A 21150-nucleotide genomic window follows, 5' to 3' on the forward strand; every position below is an offset into this window, starting at 1 on the left:
AAACTGCACCATTGCTGAGATCTTGCCAAGCCTGCCTGAGCCTAGCCTGGAGGTAAAGACCTCCTAGACCAGGGGTAGGCAACCTGCGGCTCTCCAGCTGTTGCAGGACTACAAGTTCCATCATGCCTCTGCAAGTCATAGCAGTAACTGTCAATTTTTCAATGTCTCTAGAGAGGTGCAGGATGCCTACCCCTGCCCTAGACCTAAGGGATCCCTCCAAGGCTACCGACAGCCTCCTCAACACTCCATCTTTCACTCGAGTTCCCAGCTAGTATGACTCTCTCATATTTATGAGCTAGTCTTATCACACTACCAGGGCCTCTTAGCCTGGTCAGAATCCCATAAATATCCAGATTTATGTCTCCACCCATTCTGATCACTGGCTTCTGTAAGCTTCCATGGGCCTCCAGAACAATGTGGAAGCAATAGAGTCCCAACCTGCTGAACCACCGCACCTGACTTGCAGTAACCTGCCCTAATTACAGCCTCACACAGTTACCATGAGTCATACCACAATAAATGTACCTACACTAACACTAGCAACACACTAGACAGGGTGCTACAAATGTGAAAAATGTGGCAAAATGTGCATTGCCCCCACATCACATGACAAGACCCGTGGGAAATATGTGGTGCTCACCACCAAAAAAGGTGTAGGAGCTGCTTTGGTAGGTTTGTTGTGTGCATGCTGTCACACAACAAAGGTGCAAAAAAACCACACATAAGCATGATGCGCAGGTGTGAATAAGGCTTTACATATACCCACTTAAGTAACTAGTCTAAGGTGATATACAGAAATTAAACAAAACCCACTACATAAGTTGTACATGTTTTTCTGCGGCCCTCTCTCCTCCAGATCCAAAGTAAAGAGATCAAAGGCTATTTCATAACCATAGAAGGCAAGAGGTGGGGATCTGCCATTGCACACTGCACTGCTAGAGCACAGGACTTCAGTGTAATCTGAGAGCTGAGTAGAGAGAATGGACACACCCACCCCCTATACACTGATTTATAGGGAAACATACACAACTGAGGCTGTCAGTCACCTGTTGTGTACTAGAGGGGGGTGGGACTGTCACCTGGGATTCTTTTGTGTCAGCATAGATTATTATAAGTGAATCAGAGGGAAGAGAGTTCAGAGAGAAATGACACCTGGCTATTTGAATTGAGCAAGTACATACTATAGAAGGATATGCTTGGGTTAATTTTCACCAGGGGTTTATTTCCACTTTAAACAGTTTTTATCACAATTGCAAATACATTACCTTTTATTTTCACAATCTTTTTCTGGATTACTTTTTGGTTAATGTTGAAAACTGCCTTTGTTTTATTTTACTAACCCTTCTTTAAAATGCTGGTTAATTTGCAATATGGGTTAAATTACAATAAAATAAAAAAATATATAAATGATCAAATGGCCTGGGGTTGCTTTATGGCTGTGATAATGATCACCTACATGTTGTATGGCTGTCTGCAGACCTACAAGTATAGTTGGACGTATATTAACACATTGACTATTCCTAGGCAGAAACGACCATCAATAATATTTACCAACTATGTAGTATGAGAATCAAAGCAATTCTTTCTATTCATATCCAGTGTGACAACGCAGTATAGGAGATCAGGATTAGAGTTTAGGGCTCCACCCTCCTGAGGAGTCTATGTGTGTGCAAAGGGATAGAGAGGTGTGCATGTCTGCCCAGGGCTGTCAGGGACAGGACAGACAGAGGCCAAGACTAGGGAGACAGACCAGCAGAGAGCTCCAGGAATGTGACAGAGAGCTGACAGAGGTACAGCATTTGGGCACGAGCACTGGGACATTGTGTTAGATGGTCAGAAGGACTGAGGCATGAAGCCTAAGCAGCGGTGCTGTTTGAAGATCATTCATTTTTAATTGATAATGGAAACCCCTGCAAGGGAAGCTGATTGCTGTGAGCTTTTCTTTATGTTTTAAATAAAAGTGGGCAGAAAAAAGCCCTGAAAAGGTATATATGGCATGGACGTAACGCACTGGTGAGCAAAACATTTGAGCTAAACAATCCCCAAATTGTCACACCAGGGAAGGTAGGCTGTAACAGTGAGTCGAAGCATGCATTCATAGTATGGTGATACCCCTGAAGGTGGCAGAAAGTACCTGGCACCTAGTTATTACTGTTGGCCGGCTTTCAGTGGGGCCCTTTTTAGATGGTGCACTGTCCCTTTAAGAGTATTAGTAAAAAAGACATAGTGGGTGCGCTGCTAAGTAGGACCAGTCTCTACTTGGACTAACAGTGAGGTCTCGGTTTTTAAGATGTGTAGTTCAGCTCACCACTTCCTGGCAGGTGACTAATCCAATCCCAATGGTTAGGCAATCAGCAGTTCCCACTGATGAGATCTTGGACCCTCACACAGACCATTCTCTAAAATGGTAAAACATTTCAGGTTTTTGAAACAAATGTAATAACAGTCAATGTACTGATTGCTACAGAATTAGAAATGTCTGCTTATTTGATTGGCTTAGTGTGTCTTTACAGAGCCTAAGATATCATTTCAGGCACACCAAATACTTTCATTAGGTGTTTGTGAACAGCAGCAGCGCTTAGAATACAATGGGGTTGATTCACTAAAACTGGAGAGTGCAAATTCTGGTGCAGCTTTGCAGAGAGACCAATCAGCTTCCAGGTTTTTTTGTCAAAGCTTAACCGAACAAGCTGATGTTAGAAGCTGATTGGCTGCCATGCACAGCTGCACCAGAATTTGCACTCTCCGATTTTAGTAAATCAACCCCAAAGTCAACAAGCCATCAGCTGCTGAGACTCTAATTCGGAATCTCTCCAGTCCTTGATAGACAAATCTATCTTTTTCCTTCCCTCAGAAACAGAAAGTGACTGTTTTGGCCACTTTAATATTTAATGTTGAGTCTGAAGCATTTATCACAGCTGTCTTTCTATCTAAGATCCCTTAGAGGTCTTAAAACTCTCAAGATCTTTGCAGTGCACCCACTTTTCCTTTATGGAGACCAAAAACATCCTGACAAGTTTTTGTACCTCCTGCATGCCTATCAGTCCTGTACCTAATTGAGGAGAACTTTGTTAAAGTTGGCTTCAGTCCTGGATTCTCCCAACTCTTCACTTCTGCATGAAAGTCCTAGGGCTGATGGCAGTGTAACTCAGACTGCTGTAGAATTTCTTCCTTTGTGGCTGCTGTTTATAGATTGTCTGCAGTGCAGAAGACAGCCATCCTGGCTGATTCTGGTTCAGTTCGTAAGGACAGTGATTGGCTGATGCAACGGAGCACGGATGGGGTGTCTGCAGGCTGCTGAGAAAAAAAGGGAGGACAGTCTTAAAGCTATCAGGGGTGTTAGAAAAGACTGGGCTGCTGCTGGTGGATGAATGGAACCCTGCCATAGATGACCACAAACAGGAGAGACTGCTCATTACACACGACCTTGTCTCAGAGACGGGAGCTTTCTTCCTGGGAAGGTATGAGGTGTGACTTGGATAAGGAACATAGAGAGCAGAGCACAAAAGACCAGCAATGGCTGGCAATGAGTCCAGATCTCAATCCCATAATGCTCCTCTGGAGAGATCTCAAAACAGCAGATGGGAAAAGGAACCCTTCCAATCTAAGAGACCTGGAGCAGTTGGCAAGAGAAGAGTGGTCCAAAATTCCAGTAGAAAGGTGTAAGAAACTCATTGATGGTTACAGGAAGCCATTGATTTCAGTTATTTTTTCCAAGGGGTGTGCTACCAAATATCAAATTGAGGATGCCAATAATTGGATCCAGGTCAGTTTTGGGGTTTTGTGTGGAATGTATCGGATTTGGCTTTTTGTTTCTTCACTATTTTTTTTCAAACCAATACACACAAAAGAAATAAACATGAGAATTGCTAAACATTTGTAATTGCAATAATTTTCTGGGCATTATCTGACAGTAATTAAGGGGGGCAATATTTTTGGCCAGGACTGTATATATACAGTGTATACGCTATATTTCCAAATGTTTTGGGCCAGCCCTCCAAATCATTGGATTCCGGTGTTCCAATCACCTCCATAGCTACAAGTGTATAAAATCAAGCACCTAGGAATGGAGACTGCTTCTACAAACATTGTGAAAGAATGGGTCGCTTTCAGGAGCTCAGTTAATTCAAGCGTGATATTGTGAACCTGTGGACAGGCGGAAGGTCAGCAGTGGCCGGTGAAGTGCATCGGAGTGACGGGATCACGAGGAGGGAGCAGGAGGCGGTGGCATTGGAGGAGAGGGGGACGGTCAGAGAGCCCAGGTGACTGCTCATTTAACAACCCATGTGACTGTGATGGTGACAGGAAGTCCCAAAGGTATGGGAGAGCAGTGAGGCTCTGTGGATGAATAGGAGGCAGAGCACTGGAGGTGTCCGTCCCCTGTATCGAGACAGCGTCCGCGGGTGCCCGAGATACCCAAGGTCACCTGAGTTTGAGAGACCCCCCACTAATACTGCGGGAAGTTTGGTGCGGAGGCCACAACTGGGACCAAAAAGTGTGAACTGGAACAGAACAAGATATCGTATGTACTCTCCAGCGCCTCAGGATATGCACAGCCAAAAGGGAAGCCAAGGGTACCAGGACAGTGACAACCAAAGGAAATGCTCCAGGGGTGCAGCCCTCCTCAGACGGGGAAATCAGCCACTAGATAGAGAGAAAACAGGTGGCGCACACACCTAGTGCATTATCCAAGGTTTATTGTAGGAGTGAAATAATAAAAACATACTCACAGACGAAGCATGTATCTAAAAATCATAGAAAAATGACAATGGCCACAACGGCAGGCAAGGTGTTCTCACTGTCAGTGCGGTCAAATGGCTGACGCGTTTCGGGGACGAATCCCTTTCCTCAGAGCTGATGACCAACCTCTGATGCTGATGTATGATGAATGGAAAGTAAGAGCCTCGCTGTTGATGCCTCTGGAACAGAACAAGCCTAACCTGCAGGAGGGCGGTGGTGAGTTGCCATGGGTAACGGCAGGACATTTACATTTATTTTGTTCACGATGTAGGTGTTGTAATCTAAAGCATACCTGAGTAGTGGGGGGGATGAAGGACTGTATTGCCGGGGTACTCCGTGGCTGGAAGAACAATTCAAATAACTCCTGCTCCCAAAGTAACACAGTAGGGGTTGTAAAGGTCACTAGAAGGAAAAGAAAAAGGGATTTTCCCTGCGGATGATAATATAGCATCCGTGTTTCAATAGACAACTCAGTGGCAAAGCCTAAAGAGATGAAGAGTAGATCAGCTAAAGGGGGGAGGGAGCAAAAACACCCCAATCAAACACAAACACTAGTACAATGAGGAAATATTTGCCCCTGCAAGAGAAATATTTGCCCCTGCAAGTCCGGAGAATTTACCCCCCAATAAGCAACAGGCGAGAACTAGAAAATGTGCTGGAGACCAATCTAGAATGTCATTCGGGACAGGAGAAGTGAACCAGACTAATGCATCGATAAATGTGGATAGTGTAACAGAACAAAGTGTCACGGAACAACAGGGAGCTATGTCACAAATACCTACAAAATCCAAAATGGCGGAAACGTTTGTGAAACTGGAGATGTCCATGAAAAGTGAAATGGCGACAATTTGAAATGATTTGGGTCAAATGTTGACACGAGTGGAAGAAGTAGAGGGGAAAATGGAGACATACAGTATGTGCAAGTAATCACTAAATTGGAAATGCAAGTAGGAGATATGCAAAGAGAACACAGAAATCTCTCCTTTAAACTGGAAAAACCAAGAGAATAGAGAGAGAAGAAATAATTTAAGGATCTAGCAGAAGAGTCCGAAAGGGAGAACTTGCGAGATAAAATAAAGAGAGTGTTTAATCCATTGATGGAGAGAGTACATAGGATTAGGCAACCGCAAGGAGTGGCGGCAGATTCTCCCAGAGATGTGATCGTTTGATTCTACCACTATAAGGACAGAGAAAGAATATGGTAAAAACTGAGTGAGACCACTGAAATAAAATATGGAAAAACAAAGCTGCAAATTTACACTGACATGGCATCCGAGCCATTAGCCAGAAAAAGATCTCTGAAACCTTTGTTGGAAAAGATGAGGGAGAAAAATGTTTGATATAATTGGGGCTTCCCGGCATGTTCGATATAACTGGGGCTTCCTGGCATGTTTAATTGGGCAGTAAGATGGGAAATCGGCAAGACTGAGATTCCCAGAAGAATTAAGTGACTTCTGTGAAAAATGAGACTTACAAGAAATACACATTGCAGGGTGGACAGGGGGGCTAAAGAGTGCTCAAGGTTTGGAAAAGAAAAGTGGCAGAGGGTGACTAAAAGGAGAATGTGAACTGGTGTGGGACGGGGAGAGGACAGGGGGGAGAGGGGTGGGAGGGGGATTTCCCCAGTCACTCCTAGGCCTCCTTTTTTTTTCTTCTTTTCCCCTCTTCTTCTCTCTTTACCTCTCCCCTCTCTCTTTTTCCCACCAGTGTTACGATTCCCTCGTTTGATAACGTAGGAGGGCTAGATAAGCATTAGGAACTACGAGGAAGCTTAGTAGTAATGGCGGGAAGTTTGAATGCCAAACTTGCTCCTAAACTCTAGATACCCTATGCTTTGAGATAGGGGGCTGAGTAGGTGTGTGTGTTCAGAGCCACACCTTAACATAGGAATCGATAGTGGGAATGACCCACAACAGATTCTAGGGCAATATCTAGGCCAGGGGTTGTTTAACCTCCCTAGCGGTATGATTATTTCAGATTTTTGGTGCTGAAAGCGGTACCATTTTTTTGCATGGAAATATGTAATTTTTTTTATTATAGGCATGTAATTTAGAAATAACTCACTGAAATCTGTCCGAACAAGAGTCTAGTAAACATTCCGGATATGATAAAACTTGAAACATGAAATCATAAATTATAATTTAATAAATAATCATAAAAAATAATAACATAATAATAAATTGAATTCAATAATATAATCAATCCAAAAACACTGAAATTTGAAATATAGCGCCAAGTTCGCACATTGCTGAGCAAAGTCGCAGAATCGTTTTCAGTGTCTGATGACGAATTTCCCCACGAATCATTATCACTCAATTATGCAAGTAGTTCTGATTTACTATCGCTGTTCTCTAGCTGGCCTAAAACCGCTTTTGACCTAAAGGGACGCTTTTTGGATGCCATGGAATTGAGTGATGATTCATGGGGAAATTCGTCATCGGACACTGGAAACGATTTTGCGACTTTGCTCAGTGATGTGCGAACTTGGCGCTCTATTTCAAATTTCAGTGTTTTTGGTTTGATTATATTATTGAATTAGATTTATTATTATTATATTATTATTTTTTAATGATTATTTATTAAATTATAATTTATGGTTTCGTGTTTCAAATTTTAACATACCTGGGATGTTTACTAGACTCTTGTTCGGACAGATTTCAGTGAGTTATAAAATTACAGGCCTACAATAAAAAAAATACATATTTCCATGCACAAAAATGTACCGCTTTGAGCACAGAAATATGGACATAATCAGACCGCTAGGGAGGTTAATAGGGTCTCAAAAGATTACTATCAGTGGGGGAATCAACCAGGGAAATACCTAATGAAAAGATTAAAGGAAAATAAATCAAAGAATTATGTAGAAAAAAAATAAAGATGTAAAAGGATAATTGGTATATTCCACCACTGATATTGCTTATACGTTTCCAAAATATTATAGTAGGTTGTACGATGTAAAGTTTTGGGGCCAGAAAGGAACAGAGGATGAAAGGAAGGGAAAAGGGCAGAAATATTTAAAAGAGGTTGGCCTACCAAGAATCCCAGAAGAAAAGCTAGAGGCCCTAGAGAGAGCTATCTCCCAGGAGGAAATTATTTTGGCATTGAAGAGTATGGCAGCAGGAAAGAGCCTAGGCCCTGATGGATATACGGTGAACTACTACAAGAAATTTAAAGATATACTGGTTCCTAGGATATGCACATATATGAATGCATTAGGAGAGTGGCTGGGAATGAGAGAAGAATCACTGAAAGCATATATAACAATCATACTTAAAGAAGGGAAAGAAGGGACTCAATGCGCCTGCTACAGATCTATATCACTACTGAATAGACACAAAATTATATGTGAAAGTTTTGGCAACTAGGATGAAAGAACGGATATACTTGGACCAAGTGGGATTCATTCCTGGCAAAGGGAGGGACAATGGCCTGAGATCACTGTTCCTCTTACAAAAAGTAAAGAGAGAGAAGCTGCCGACAATAATTTTGTCGATTGATGCTGAAAAAGCCTTTGATAGGGTAGATTGGGGATTTATGATGTATATGTTAGAGGTTCTGGGATTGGGGCCCAAAATGTTAACATTGATGAAAGGGCTTTATAATGGCCCGTCAGCTGCTGTAAAGATTAACAAGTCCCTTTCACGGTTCTTTAAAATGTTTAATGATACAAGACAGGGATGTCCACTTTCTCCTTTATTTGTAAAATCCCTGGAACCCTTACCAGCGATGGTAAGAAAGAGTGTAGATATAACAGGAATTAAGATAGGCAAAGTGGAACATAAGGTAGCACCTTACGCAGATGATCTGTTGTTCTATATTGTGAATCCCAGATTATCATTACCAAACTTAATAAGACTACTAAAACAATACAGAGAGTTATCAAATCTGAAGATAAACCCCTCAAAGTCGAAGATCTTGAACATCAGTCTCTCAAAGATAGAGAAGCAGGCTATACAAAAAGAATTCCCATTCTCATGGAGGGAAAGGGAATTAAGCTATTTGGGAAAAAAATTAACACCATCAATCAGGCAAATTATATCCCATTAATAAATGAAATAAGGTGAATTGGTGAGACTTTCTAGGGGTTGGGCCTCTTGGATAGGCCGTATAAACTTGGTAAAGATGGTGATAGTGCCAAAAATCCTATATACGTTTCACATTCTCCCATTACATATACCAGGGTCTTTTTATACTTAGGTTTATATGGGCAAATAAGAAACCAAGAATTAAATATGAGGTCTTGTGCAATAAAAAGGAAAATGGGGGGTTAAACTTGCCTAATTTTAGTAAATATTATGACTCAGTGATTTTGTATTTTAGATGGATACACGAGCACTTTGGCACGTAAGGTTCTAAGAGTGTGGGATGCATTGCACAAGCCAATGGGTTGGAAATATAACTCAGTATTGATTTCTCTGGTGGGAACGGAGTATTTCCCACAAGGGAAAGATAATATTTCGGGGAAATGAATTAAATATAGAAATGCATGTCTGAAGGACATAGTAGAGAAGGGGAAACTGTACACTTTTCAAGATTTAAAGAAAAAAAAAAAGATTTATTTTTCACATTAAACGAATGGCGGTACTATCAACCAGGAGATTTTGTTTTGGCGCTTCCACAACCACTGAGAACGTTGGAGGATATATATCTATTTGAAAAAATGTTGAGTTCAAACACAGTACAGAAATATGTTACCTCCGGGATTTATAAGATCCTTATTGATTTGGAGGGTTCTGATCCTCCTCCATTCTCAGAGAAATGGGAAAAGGGGCTGGGAACAAAATTGAATGAGCAATAAAAAAATAAGATATTTAAATTAACACACGAGGTGATGAATATGAATACAGTTGAAATGAACTGTAAGTGCTTAGCAAGAAGGTATATCACATCGAATGTGGCACATAAACAACAAGTACATGTTTCGCCATTATGCTGGAGAGGGTGCGGCAATAAGGGAACAATGGCACATATATGGTGGGTATGCCCTAAAATTCAGAACTTCTGGCAGGAAATAATCCAATATACACAGGAGATATCAGACTGTACAGAGGGACCCGTGGGTTTGTATATTTTATAATACAGAGACTTTTGTGAAACAATACAAAAATAGCGTATTATGTGGAGTGACAGTTGACTAACAAAAAAGAATGCCCATGGAGAATAATGGGAAGCAACATGTGACCTGGAATCAGAACCAACAGACATATCACATAAATCCTTAGCATTAGTCATTAGGTGTATAAGAAAAAAACGTTAGCAGACATACTCTCTACATTCAGTGACAATGTATAAAATTGAGATTATGCAGGATTATCATTGTATTCTATGGAATGACAAAGGTGAATGACAGAAGGAAATGCCCATAGATTATAATGAAAAGCAAAATATAATTTATTATATATATAATATATCATGCATTTTTACTACCCCCCAAGTTTTCCCCCTTGAAGAAATGAAGGAAGGGAGGGGTGGAAGGAAGGAAGGGGTGGATGGAAGGAAGGGTTGGTGGAGGGGAGGGGTGGATGGAAGGAAGGGTGGGTGGAAGGAAGGGGTGGATGGAAGGAAGGAAGGGAAGGGTGGATTGAAGGAAGGGTTGGTGGAGGGGAGGGGTGGATGGAAGGAAGGGTGGGTGGAAGGAAGGGGTGGGTGGGTGGAAGGAAGGAAGGAAGGAAGGGGTGGGCAGAAGGAGGGGTGGGTGGAAGGAAAGAAGGGGTGAGTGGAAGGAAGGAAGGAAGGAAGGGGAGGGTGGAAGGAAGGATAGGAGAGGTGGGTGGAAGGAAGGAAGGGAGGGGTGGGTGGAAGGGAGAAAGAGAGGGGCGAGTGGGGGGAAGGAAGGGTGGGTGGATGGAAGGGGTGGGTAGAAGGAAGGGAGGGGTGGGTAGAAGGAAGGAAGGGGTGGGTAGAAGGAAGGGGTGGATGGAAGGAAAGATGGGTGGAAGGGAGGGGTGGGTGGAAGGAAGGAGTGGATGGAAGGAAAGGAGGGGTGGGTGGAAGGAAGAGGTGGGTGGAGGGAAGGAAGGGTGGAAGGAAGGAAGGAAGGAAGGAAGGGAGGAGTGGCAGGAAGGGAGGGGTGGAAGGAAGGGTGGGTGGAAGGAAGGAAAGGAAGGGTGGGTGGAAGGAAGGAATGTGTGGGTGGAAGGAAGGGGTGGATGGAAGGAAGGGAGGGAGGGGTGTAAGGAAGGGTGGGTGGAAGGAAGGAAAGGAGGGGTGGGTGGAAGGAAAGGCTGGAAGAAGGGAAGGGGTGGATGGAAGGAAGGAAAGAAGAGGTGGATGGAAGGGAGGGGTTGGTGGAAGGAAGTAAGGGTGTGTGAAAGGAAGGGGTGGGTGGAAGGGAGGAAGGAAGGAATGGGTGGGTGGAAGGAAGGAAGGGAAGAGAGGGGTGGAAGGGAGGGGTGGGTAGAAGGAAGGAGAGGAGGGAGGGGTGGGTAGAAGGAAGGAAGGGGTGGATGGAAGGAAGGAAAGGAGGGGTGGGTGGAAGGAAGGAAAAGAGGGGTGGGTGAAAGGCAGGGTGGGTGGGTGGAAGGGAGGGGTGGGTGAAAGGCAGGGTGGGTGGGTGGAAGGAAGGAAGGAAGGATGAGTGGAAGGGAGGGGTGGTGGAAGGATGGAAGGGAGGGGGGGGGGTGGAAGGAAAGAAGGTTAGGTTAAACTCACCAAGACTCCTTCAGAGGCATCAGAGCTGTGACTGTCGGTTGCTGTGTTCAGTTTCCCGCCCACACCTCCTCTGAAGCTGCACAGACTGGCGTGTGGGTGGGCACAGGGGGAGGCAGAGCAGATCCAGCCTCTCTCCCCTCTTCTCCTATTTGTGCGAAGGATGGAGGGAGGGGCTGGGCACTGAGAAGAACACTGCTAGTTGGGGGGCAGAAAGAACACTGAACCATTTTGTGCAGCAGTGGGGGGCAGCGAGCAGTGTCAGGACTAGGGGTGTGTGAGAGGGGTGGCGGTGACTGTGGTGACAAGCAGCGATCTCCTGTATGGCTTTCAGTGAAACAGCTGGAAGCCACATCTCCTCCTCTCGCGGCTTTCAGCAGGTTCATTGAAAGCCATACAGGAGATCGCTGCTTGTTAACACACCCCTAGTCCCGGCACTGCTCGCCGCCTCCACCTTATTTCCACTCACCAGCAAGTGGAAATTTTGAGGGCTGCAGCCCGCAAGGATGGTTGGCAACTCTCCTCTGGAGGGGTCAGACCCCCCCCTTATCTATGGTCCTGGCTGATATATACTGTATATATATTCACAATTGGTATGTCAGATCCATCAGCACCACGTCCAAATATAACCATATACACATATAAACAAAGGAGTGTAGGACTTTAAAGGTGCTTATATACCCTCAGGATGAAAATAAATGTATAAAAATATGTTTTTATTACACATAAAAAAATGGAATATTTGTTTGTTTCTATATATATATATTATATATCTATATATAGTCATGGCCAAAAATATTGGCACCCCTGCATTTCTGTCACGTAATGCACCACCTCTGTCAGATGTCTTGCAAATCACACCTCGAATCGGCATGTCATTCCACTTTGAAATGGTTCGACTTCACTGTAAGTCGCACGATTTCAAAGTCAGGATCGGTGTGGCCGGAGTGTAAAAGTTCTGATGTCAAATCGCATCTTACTTCCCATTACACTCTGTGGGCATTCCATTCTGTCATTTACTTTTGTCATTCCATAGAAATGAGCTATAATCCCATATAATTTCAATCTTCCAATCTGATACTCTATTTGGGGGTCACCTGTGGTAAATGGCAAATTGCTATGGTTCTCAGATTTGCCTGCAAATGAGTTTATATTTTGTGTTCCATTGTGTCCTATGGGCATTCCACCGCCCTGGTAAAGTTTATGGACATTCCATTTAGTCATTCCTCTTAGTATGTCCCGTTAAGAATACATGCTTGAACTTTGTCTTTCTACACAGTGCCACATTCTGTAGGTGTTATACAGAGGTAGGCCCCTTTCACACGGGTGTTCTGTATGTCCATTTTTCATCTGTCCATTTACAGATGAAAGACGGACACCCATGTGTTTCTATGGACTAGCAGATGTAAACGGATGACCAACATCCGTTTTTTTGAACTAAAGAAAACCCTATTTTTTTTCTGTAAACAGACCCAGAGCGGCCGAAAAATGGATGTAAACGGGCAGAAACTGATGTAAACGGACAAAAATGAATGTATACGTACAAAAACGGATATATAAGGAAGAAAAAAAACAAAAAACGGATGTAAATTGATGAAAAAAAGTATGTAAACTGATGAAAAACTGATTTAAACTGATGTAAATGGACAAAAATGTATATAAATGAATGATAAAAAGGATGAAAAAAGGATGTAAACTGATAAAAAAAATGGATAAAAAACAGATGTAAATGGGCAAACTGATGTAAATGGATGAAAACAGATGTAAACCGATGAAAAATGAACGAAAAACGGATGTAAAAAGTTGGAAAAACAGATGTAAACTGATGAAAAACTGATGTAAATGGACGAAAATGGATGTAAATGAATGGGAAAAAAAGGTGAAAAAAAGGATATAAACTGATGAAAAGCAGATGTGAACTGATGTAAACGGACAGAAACTGATGTAAATTGATGAAAAATGTATGAAAACCGGATGTAAATTGATGAAAAAACAGATGTAAACTTATGAAAAACTGATGTAAACTGATTACAAAAAGGATGAAAAACAGATGTAAACTGATGTAAATGGACAGAAACTGATGTAAATGGATGAAAAACGGATGTAAATGGATGAAAAGTGAACAAAAAACGGATGGAAATTCATGAAAAAACTGATGTATATTGATGAAAAACTGACGTAAACTGATGTAAATGGACGAAAATGGATATAAACGAACGATAAAAAGGATGAAACAGTTGTAAACAGATGAAACAATAGATGAAAAACAGATGTAAACAGACAGAAACTGATGTAAATGGATGAAAAATGGATGTACATGAATGAAAACTGAACGATTAGAGATGTAAACTGATGAAAAACTGACATAAACTGATGTAAATGGACGAAAACAGGTGTAAAAGAATAGGAAAAAAAGGATGCAAAACGGATATAAACTGATGAAAAACAGATGTAAACTGATGTAAACGGACAGAAACTGATGTAAATTGATGTAAAAGGCATGTAAACGGATAAAAAATTATGAAAAACCGATGTAAATTGATAAAAAACAGATGTAAACTGATGTAAATGGACAGAAACTGATGTAAACGGATGGAAAACGGATGGAAATGGATGAAAAGTGAACAAAAAACTGATGTAAATTGATGAAAAAACTGATGTATACTGATGTAAATGGACGAAAATGGATGTAAACGAACGATAAAAAGGATGAAAACAGATGTAAATGGATGGAACAATAGATGAAAAACAGATGTAAACAGACAGAAACTGATGTAAACGGATGAAAAATGGACGAAAAAGAGATGTAAACTGATGAAAAACTGACATAAACAGATGTAAATGAACGAAAAAAAGGATAAAAAACGCATGTGAACTGATGAAAAAATGGATGAAAAACAGATGTAAACTGACAAAAAAAGGATGTAAATGGCCGCAAAACTGATGTAAACAGATGTAAAACATGTAAACAGACAAAAAAGGATATAAACGGACAAACTGATGTAAACGGATAAAAACGTATGTAAATGAACAAAAATAAGAATGTAAATTGATGCATAACTGACGTAAACAAATGCAAAACAGAGGTAAACTGATGCATAACTGATATGCACTGATCCGTTTTTTTCTTCGAAAACTTTTGAAAAAAACGGAACGCCCGTGTGAGAGGGACCGTATATCAGACTCTGGGCCGGGAAGGAACATCCGGGTACTGTGGCTTCACACTATAGAAGGGTGCAAAGAACCTTTTCCAATGAAGAGTAGAGATCTCAGCAGTTCCAGTTCTTCCCCTCTGGGTGGCAGCAGATGACCCAAGCCAACATTGAGTTCTCTCCTCAGCACTCCCACACTTCTAAGGCGCCCATAGATCGCGGGGAAATCTCCAGACCGCGCTGCATTCTGGGTCCGATGGTTGCTGGTTTCTATGGTGACAGTAGACGCACTGCTCCGTGGACGGTGCTCAGTGTGTGTGGAAGCGGCGTGCGGTCTGTTTACATTGTGTTTTTCTCTCTCTTACCCACCTGTTTGTGGCAGCAGAATGCGGTGACTGTACTTTTCTTTTCAGGTGTTATAATGCTGCTGTGTGCGGGAAAGTGTACAGGTGAGGAGGGACTACAGGCTGCACTGGGGGCGCCCCCACATGGCCAGATCCAGGACATCACTCCAGGTAAGGCGCTGCAGCTGCTCTCAGGCCATGCTGGTATTTGTAGTCCAGCTGGTTAGCCCCACACTGTCCTACTATTGGTTCTATTACTGTCGCAGAAAATACTGGGATACATTCACATGGCTGTAAAAGAAAAAAAAACATAAATGAGTGTGTTTCAACCCCTTGCCCTCCAGAGGATTTCCCCCCTTCCTGACCTGTCATTTTTTGCGATATGGCGCTGCGTTACTTTAGCTGACAATTGCGCAGTCATGCAACGCTGGACAAAAATGAAATTTATGTCCTTTTTTCCCCACAAATGGAGCTTTGTTTCGGTGGTATTTGATCACCTGAGCATTTTTTATTTTCTGCACTATAAACAAAAACAGACGGGCAATTTGGGAAAAAAATATTTTTGCTATAAAACATGTCCAGTAAAAATTAAAAAATAATTTCATCATAAATTTAGGCCAAAATGTATTCTGCTACAGATATGTGTAAATTGTGTGTAAATTAATTGGTTATAGCATCTACAAATGGCGATATAGATACTGGAATTTTAGCAAAACATTTTTTATACTAGTAATGGCTGCGATCAGCAACTTATAACGGGACTACCGGTGCTGGGATTTCTGCCACTGGGGAAGGGGGGACTGACTAAATGTCACTGACATCCCCAGTGACACCAATACAGTGATCAGTGCTAATAAAAAGCACTGACACTGTACTAATGGCACTGGGCAGGAAGGGGTTAACATCTGGGGTGATCAAAGGGTTAACTGTGTGCTGTGTGTGTTTTAATGCATGTGTTGTGTGTGTTTTACTATGTAAACATGCTACTGTGTATTTCTGTTCTGTGCTGTGCAGAGAAGTACACAGCAACATGTTACTGCTGGCAGGAGAGAGACCTGTGTTGTTTACACACAGGTCTCTCCTCTGTCAGTGTTATTCATTGATTTCTGGGTGCTGGCTGGGAATCTCTGGCCGGGACCCGGTGATCGACTTATGTAGCTGCCAATGGCAGAGCTGGTAGGTCGGCACGCGCTCCCCCTACCTGGAGAGGTAAATCACGTATATTATTATTATACAGGATTTATATAGTGCCAACAGTTTGCTCAGCGCTTTACAATATAACGGGAGACAATACAGCAACAATACAGTTCAATACAAGAGGGTTAGGAGGGCCCTGCTCCTTGGAGCTTACAATCTAGGAGAATGTATATATACGTGCTTTTGCACAGCCTTCCGCCCTGTAGCAGTATTTCTGCTATAGGTTGGCAGGGAAGCTGTTAAAGTGGTATTAAACCCACAACAGTAAAATCAGTCTGTATATGCAGTAAAGCATGCTTGTTATACTCACTGTGGAACCTAAGGGGTTAATCATCTGCATTGTGTAAACGTACTATTTGATCCTGGCTTCTCTGATCTTCCCCTTCTTCCAGTGCACTCCTCTTATCTTCTCACAAGACATAGTGTGGGGACACTCTGCACAGTCTTATATGCTTTATATTTAATGGTATACCTTATCTAGATTTACTATATGCTATCAGGTCTCTGTGGACTATGAGATCTGATTTATGAGCGCTGCATAATTCTATGACACTCTGCACATGCTCAGTTTGGTGTGCATTGCTAGAGAGGTTTTTTTATTTCTTGGGAGATTGCTTTTTTCACCTAATGGCTTGTATACAAGTTTTGGGCAATTTTTAGACATTTTGACAAGGCACCCCTGAAGAAACCTCAAGGCACCCAGGTTGAGAAAGACTGGCCTAGAACAACTGGTTCCTCCATAGCTATTCCAAATATTTCTGAGAATGAGACTTTTCATCTATCATTCATAATTGTTTCTTCAATTTACCTCAACAGAATGCGGTAATCAGATTTCAGGAAAAACATCAACACACACCAAGATGGAGAATGATAAGGACAGTGGCTCCAGGTAATTATGATAACCCTGTCAAAGAATGAACTGTATTCGCACTGCAAGGATTCACATCCAGGATGCAATAATACGTTACTTTGTAATTGTACTATGTACTAAAGGTGCCTACAGGTATAAGAGAATGTTCACCCAAATTGGCTGTTTACATTTGGATTGGTGAATGGTCATGTGTTTGCAGTTTTCTTCTTGAAGCTGACAGATGTTCACTGGTTGACCTACTTGGGATAAAGTTGAATAGCCAGCATAGATTTTCCCAGCTAAATTATTTTGTTATCCTTGAGAAAACCAGTGTCCTCAGCACTTTTCTGCCTTCCTTTAGTTCCTGAGCCTGTCTTTGCACAGACGTTTCACCACATTATCACATTCAGCTTTGTGACAAACAGACTGCCCAACTTGGGCTACACAGGCTCCTGCCTAGTTACACACAGGGGGGTATTTACTAAAACTGTAGAGTATAAAATGTGGTACAACTCTGCATAGACACCAATCATCTTCCAAAGCTTAACTGAACAATCTGAATTTAGAAGCTGATTGGCTCCCATGCACAGCTGCACTTGATTCTGAGTGCACCAGTTTTAGTAAAACTCCCCCCCCCCCCCTTCCTTTCCCATCTCCTAGTATCTCTTCAGACGACAACTTGGTCAGATCAGATTGATCAGATTGCCTCTCCTTGAGGCCAGAAGACACTTTCCCAGTGCCTGTGCACACATGCTGCTACTTCAGTAGCTTGTTTCCAGTGGAAGAAGCCCTGACCCATAGACTGCTCCATGACTTAAAGTACTGAACACAATGAGCATGCTGGTTTCCTTTTAAATGTGGACCCAAATTAGGAATGATCAATCCTGGATAAAACTGCAAAACCTGTTTTCTCCACTCAGAACAGACATCCCAGAGCCCCTCAAACTCCATATGTTGGAACCCTGGATGACATCTAACACATCTGACACCGTGACAAGGTGCAGCACTGTCACAAGATACATAGATAGATATGTGATTTTTGCTCTCTCCTAACTGGAACCTGGAATCCACACCACCAATATGTTGTATGTGACTTACAAAACCTTATAACCCCTAATTGTTGGCTTTCTCCTATTTTTTCCTCTTATGATCGCTACGAGTAAGTACAGAGATTCCAAATAAACTGTTCTGAAATCTGAACAACTCAAAAGCCAGAGGTGTGCCTTATCAAATTGTGAGTGATGCTCGAATCAAAATAAATATGGAGCTGGTAATAGGACCCATAGATTTTTTAAAGTAGACATGATCTGACCATCCTCAGCCTGTCTTAAAAGTTTCTATTAATACAGACAGGGGAAGCAAAAAACATGACACCAACTGTTAGAGGGGGACAGTTGTGATTGGAATGGGCTTTGTAACCCGTCTGTTTTCTAGTCTCCCATCAACTGCTAGTCCGCATTATTTTTTCCCAGGTATGTCTGAAATTGCCCCTACTCCAGCCCCTGTAGGCATGACTCTGGGTGATGTTCAAGGACCGTCTAAAAAGAAATCTTTGCCCAGGCACGGTCTGATCGTTCTTCAGTGTCTGTAGTTAGCTTTCGATATGAAGCTTACAGAAATCTCCATCCTTCTCTTATGGGTTCATATGGGTTCAGCTAGATTAGCAAGGTTACTGAGGTGAACTGTAAATTGGACCTCTGTAGATTGAGTCCCCAGAGTAAATAAATCAGATTTTTGATTGGATGCACAGATTACCTAAAACTCAGTGGGGGAGATTTACTAAATCTGGAGCACTCAGAATCTGGTGCAGCTGTACATGGTAGCCAATCAGCTTCTAACTACAGCTTCTTCAATTATAGGACAAGTATAGTCAAAGCTTTTTTGGCTGTACTTCTCCTATGGATCACAGACATGCAGTGCTGAAGCCCGCTGTCGGCTGATGTCACAGAGCCACTCTCGGCTCTCTGCTCAGACCAGAGGGGAGAACCGAGTGATCAGCGGTGTTTGATCTCACTACAGAGATGGCGGGGAACAGATACATCATTGGATTAATAGTGCATCCACCCAGGTGAGTGTAAATGTTTTGTTTTTTTCACAAAACCATACTTCTGTTTTAGGCTGTGACAATAAAACCTGGAAGCTGATTGGTTTCTATGCACCAGATTTAGCACGCTCCACTTGTAGTAAATCTCTCCCAGTGCGTACCCTGATTGAACTGTTTTATGTGATATTAATGAATTTTTATGGTATGTAACTAAGATTAATTACATGAATACAAATTATTTATTAAATTGTTCAAATATGTTTATTACTGGTATTGTATCTATTCTTGTCTCAGATTAACCAAAAAGTACCTGCGAGATCTATGCAAGCAGCAAAAGCTTTATATAACTCCATATCTAAATGACACTCTATATTTACATTATAAAGGTAAGTGATATCACTAATCAAGCTATTATTTCTGAAAATATCTAATATATAAATTGACGTAAACCCAAAACCCACAACTACAGTGATAAATCAAGTCCCAAAGGAATTACCCAAAAAATTGTTATGCAAACATAAAACAATCTCAAAATAAAAAAATATGCATAAATACAATAAAGTCCCAATACATAAAGTGTCCAAATAATATGTCCAAACTAAGAACAATTCTTGATATAGTTTGGACATATTATTTGGACACTTTATGTATTGGGACTTTATTGTATTTATGCATATTTTTTTATTTTGAGATTGTTTTATGTTTGCATAACAATTTTTTGGGTAATTCCTTTGGGACTTGATTTATCACTGTAATTGTGGGTTTTGGGTTTAAGTCAATTTATATATTAGTTATTGGTACTTAAGGGAAGGATATTGATATGACTTTAAGGGATTTTTGAGGATTTTATGTTTCTATGTGTGTTGATTTATACTTATTTCTGAAAATATGTTTAGCACTTCCAGTAGTACAACAGTAAAGAAATAGGCCTTGGTTTAAAGAAAAGTGAGGAGTGAGGACTGAGCCATAAGTAAGCTTGGTTTAACTAAGGATCCATTCACACCAGATGCACTGACATGCATTGATCAATGCATGCTAGTGCATATATATAGGAAAAATAATGTACATTTCAATAGGAGCAGTTCACACCAGTGCATTTCTCTGCTGTGCGCATCCCTGCGCTGAAAAAAGTAGAATTGACACTTTTTTTTCAGCGCAATCCAACACAATCTGTGTAAATGCATTGCACATAAACGCAAGAGTAAAAATAGTTAATTGAAGTTTTCTTCACAAATAGCTCTTAGTGAAGTTTAAAAAAAAAATAGAAAAAGAAGTATAGCAGCGTGCTTTAAAATGCAACAAGCTTGCAAATGCATGTCAATGCATGTGCGTTTACATGTGCATAACGCACACTTTGCGGTGTGAATGATCCCTAAAGTGCTATTATCTATGGGCTAATGCAGCTTGCTTTCAGGTGCATTCAGCCTGCATTTCAGATTAATTTGAGACGTTTCTGTAATCATTCACAGTTTGTTGACAGCTACAGTTAACCTCCTTCTGACCTGTTGTCCCCATCAATCTAAGCTGTTTTTGCCTTCTCATTGACTTTAATGGGAAGAGAAACAGTTCAGACAAACAAAAGCCTGTTGACACAGGCCCTAAGTTGCTTTCACATGGATATGTTATCATAGTGAGGTAGCTTGTTAGAAATAAGTGCCTGGCAAACGCATACGAAAACGTCCAAGTTTGTCTATGCCAACTGGTATGATTTCTTTATTAACCATATTTAAAGTGATTCTAAAGGTTGGAATTAAATAAACATGTTATACTTACTTTAATAGAATAGTTATTTGTGAGCCACCAGGAGTTAACTTACTCTATTATTAGTGTTAATTGTGTGCTTAAGTGAATATTTATTAAATATTGGATCGCCAGGCACTAATTACACCCTCTCTAGGTGTATGAAATTAAACTATGAATTCTGATACTGTACCGCGCTCCAATATTATCAACCTTTTGTGATTAACCTTTTTTGGTTGTGTGAATTTCTTAATATACCACCTATAATCCTATCATTACTTACTTCTATGGTGCTTAAATATACAATTAACATAAATTAATTTATAAATATGAATTAAAAAATTATATGTGATTATAACAAATATTAATAAAAAATTAATGAAAAATTGGAATGTCAATTCTATGTGAATAAAATAATAAAAAATTAATAAAACA

At 41.2% G+C, this 21150-nt stretch overlaps 1 protein-coding gene across 1 annotated transcript in view; it reads left to right on the top strand.

The window, feature by feature from the left end:
* Window positions 1-14764: 14764 nt before the first annotated feature.
* The window catches only part of DNAAF1 (dynein axonemal assembly factor 1), a 28835-nt gene continuing 22449 nt past the window's right edge, over window positions 14765-21150 (top strand). The window contains exons 1-4 of the mRNA XM_089692879.1: window positions 14765-14873; window positions 14954-15055; window positions 16898-16970; window positions 19270-19361. Coding sequence (XP_089549005.1) covers window positions 14813-14873; window positions 14954-15055; window positions 16898-16970; window positions 19270-19361 — 328 coding nt within the window. The 5' untranslated portion in view covers window positions 14765-14812. The remainder of the gene's footprint in view (window positions 14874-14953; window positions 15056-16897; window positions 16971-19269; window positions 19362-21150) is intronic.

This window comes from Staurois parvus, unplaced genomic scaffold (assembly GCF_062004578.1).
Source record: "Staurois parvus isolate SC_StPar_1 unplaced genomic scaffold, SC_StPar_1.0 ptg000607l, whole genome shotgun sequence".
NCBI classification, from domain to species: domain Eukaryota; kingdom Metazoa; phylum Chordata; class Amphibia; order Anura; family Ranidae; genus Staurois; species Staurois parvus.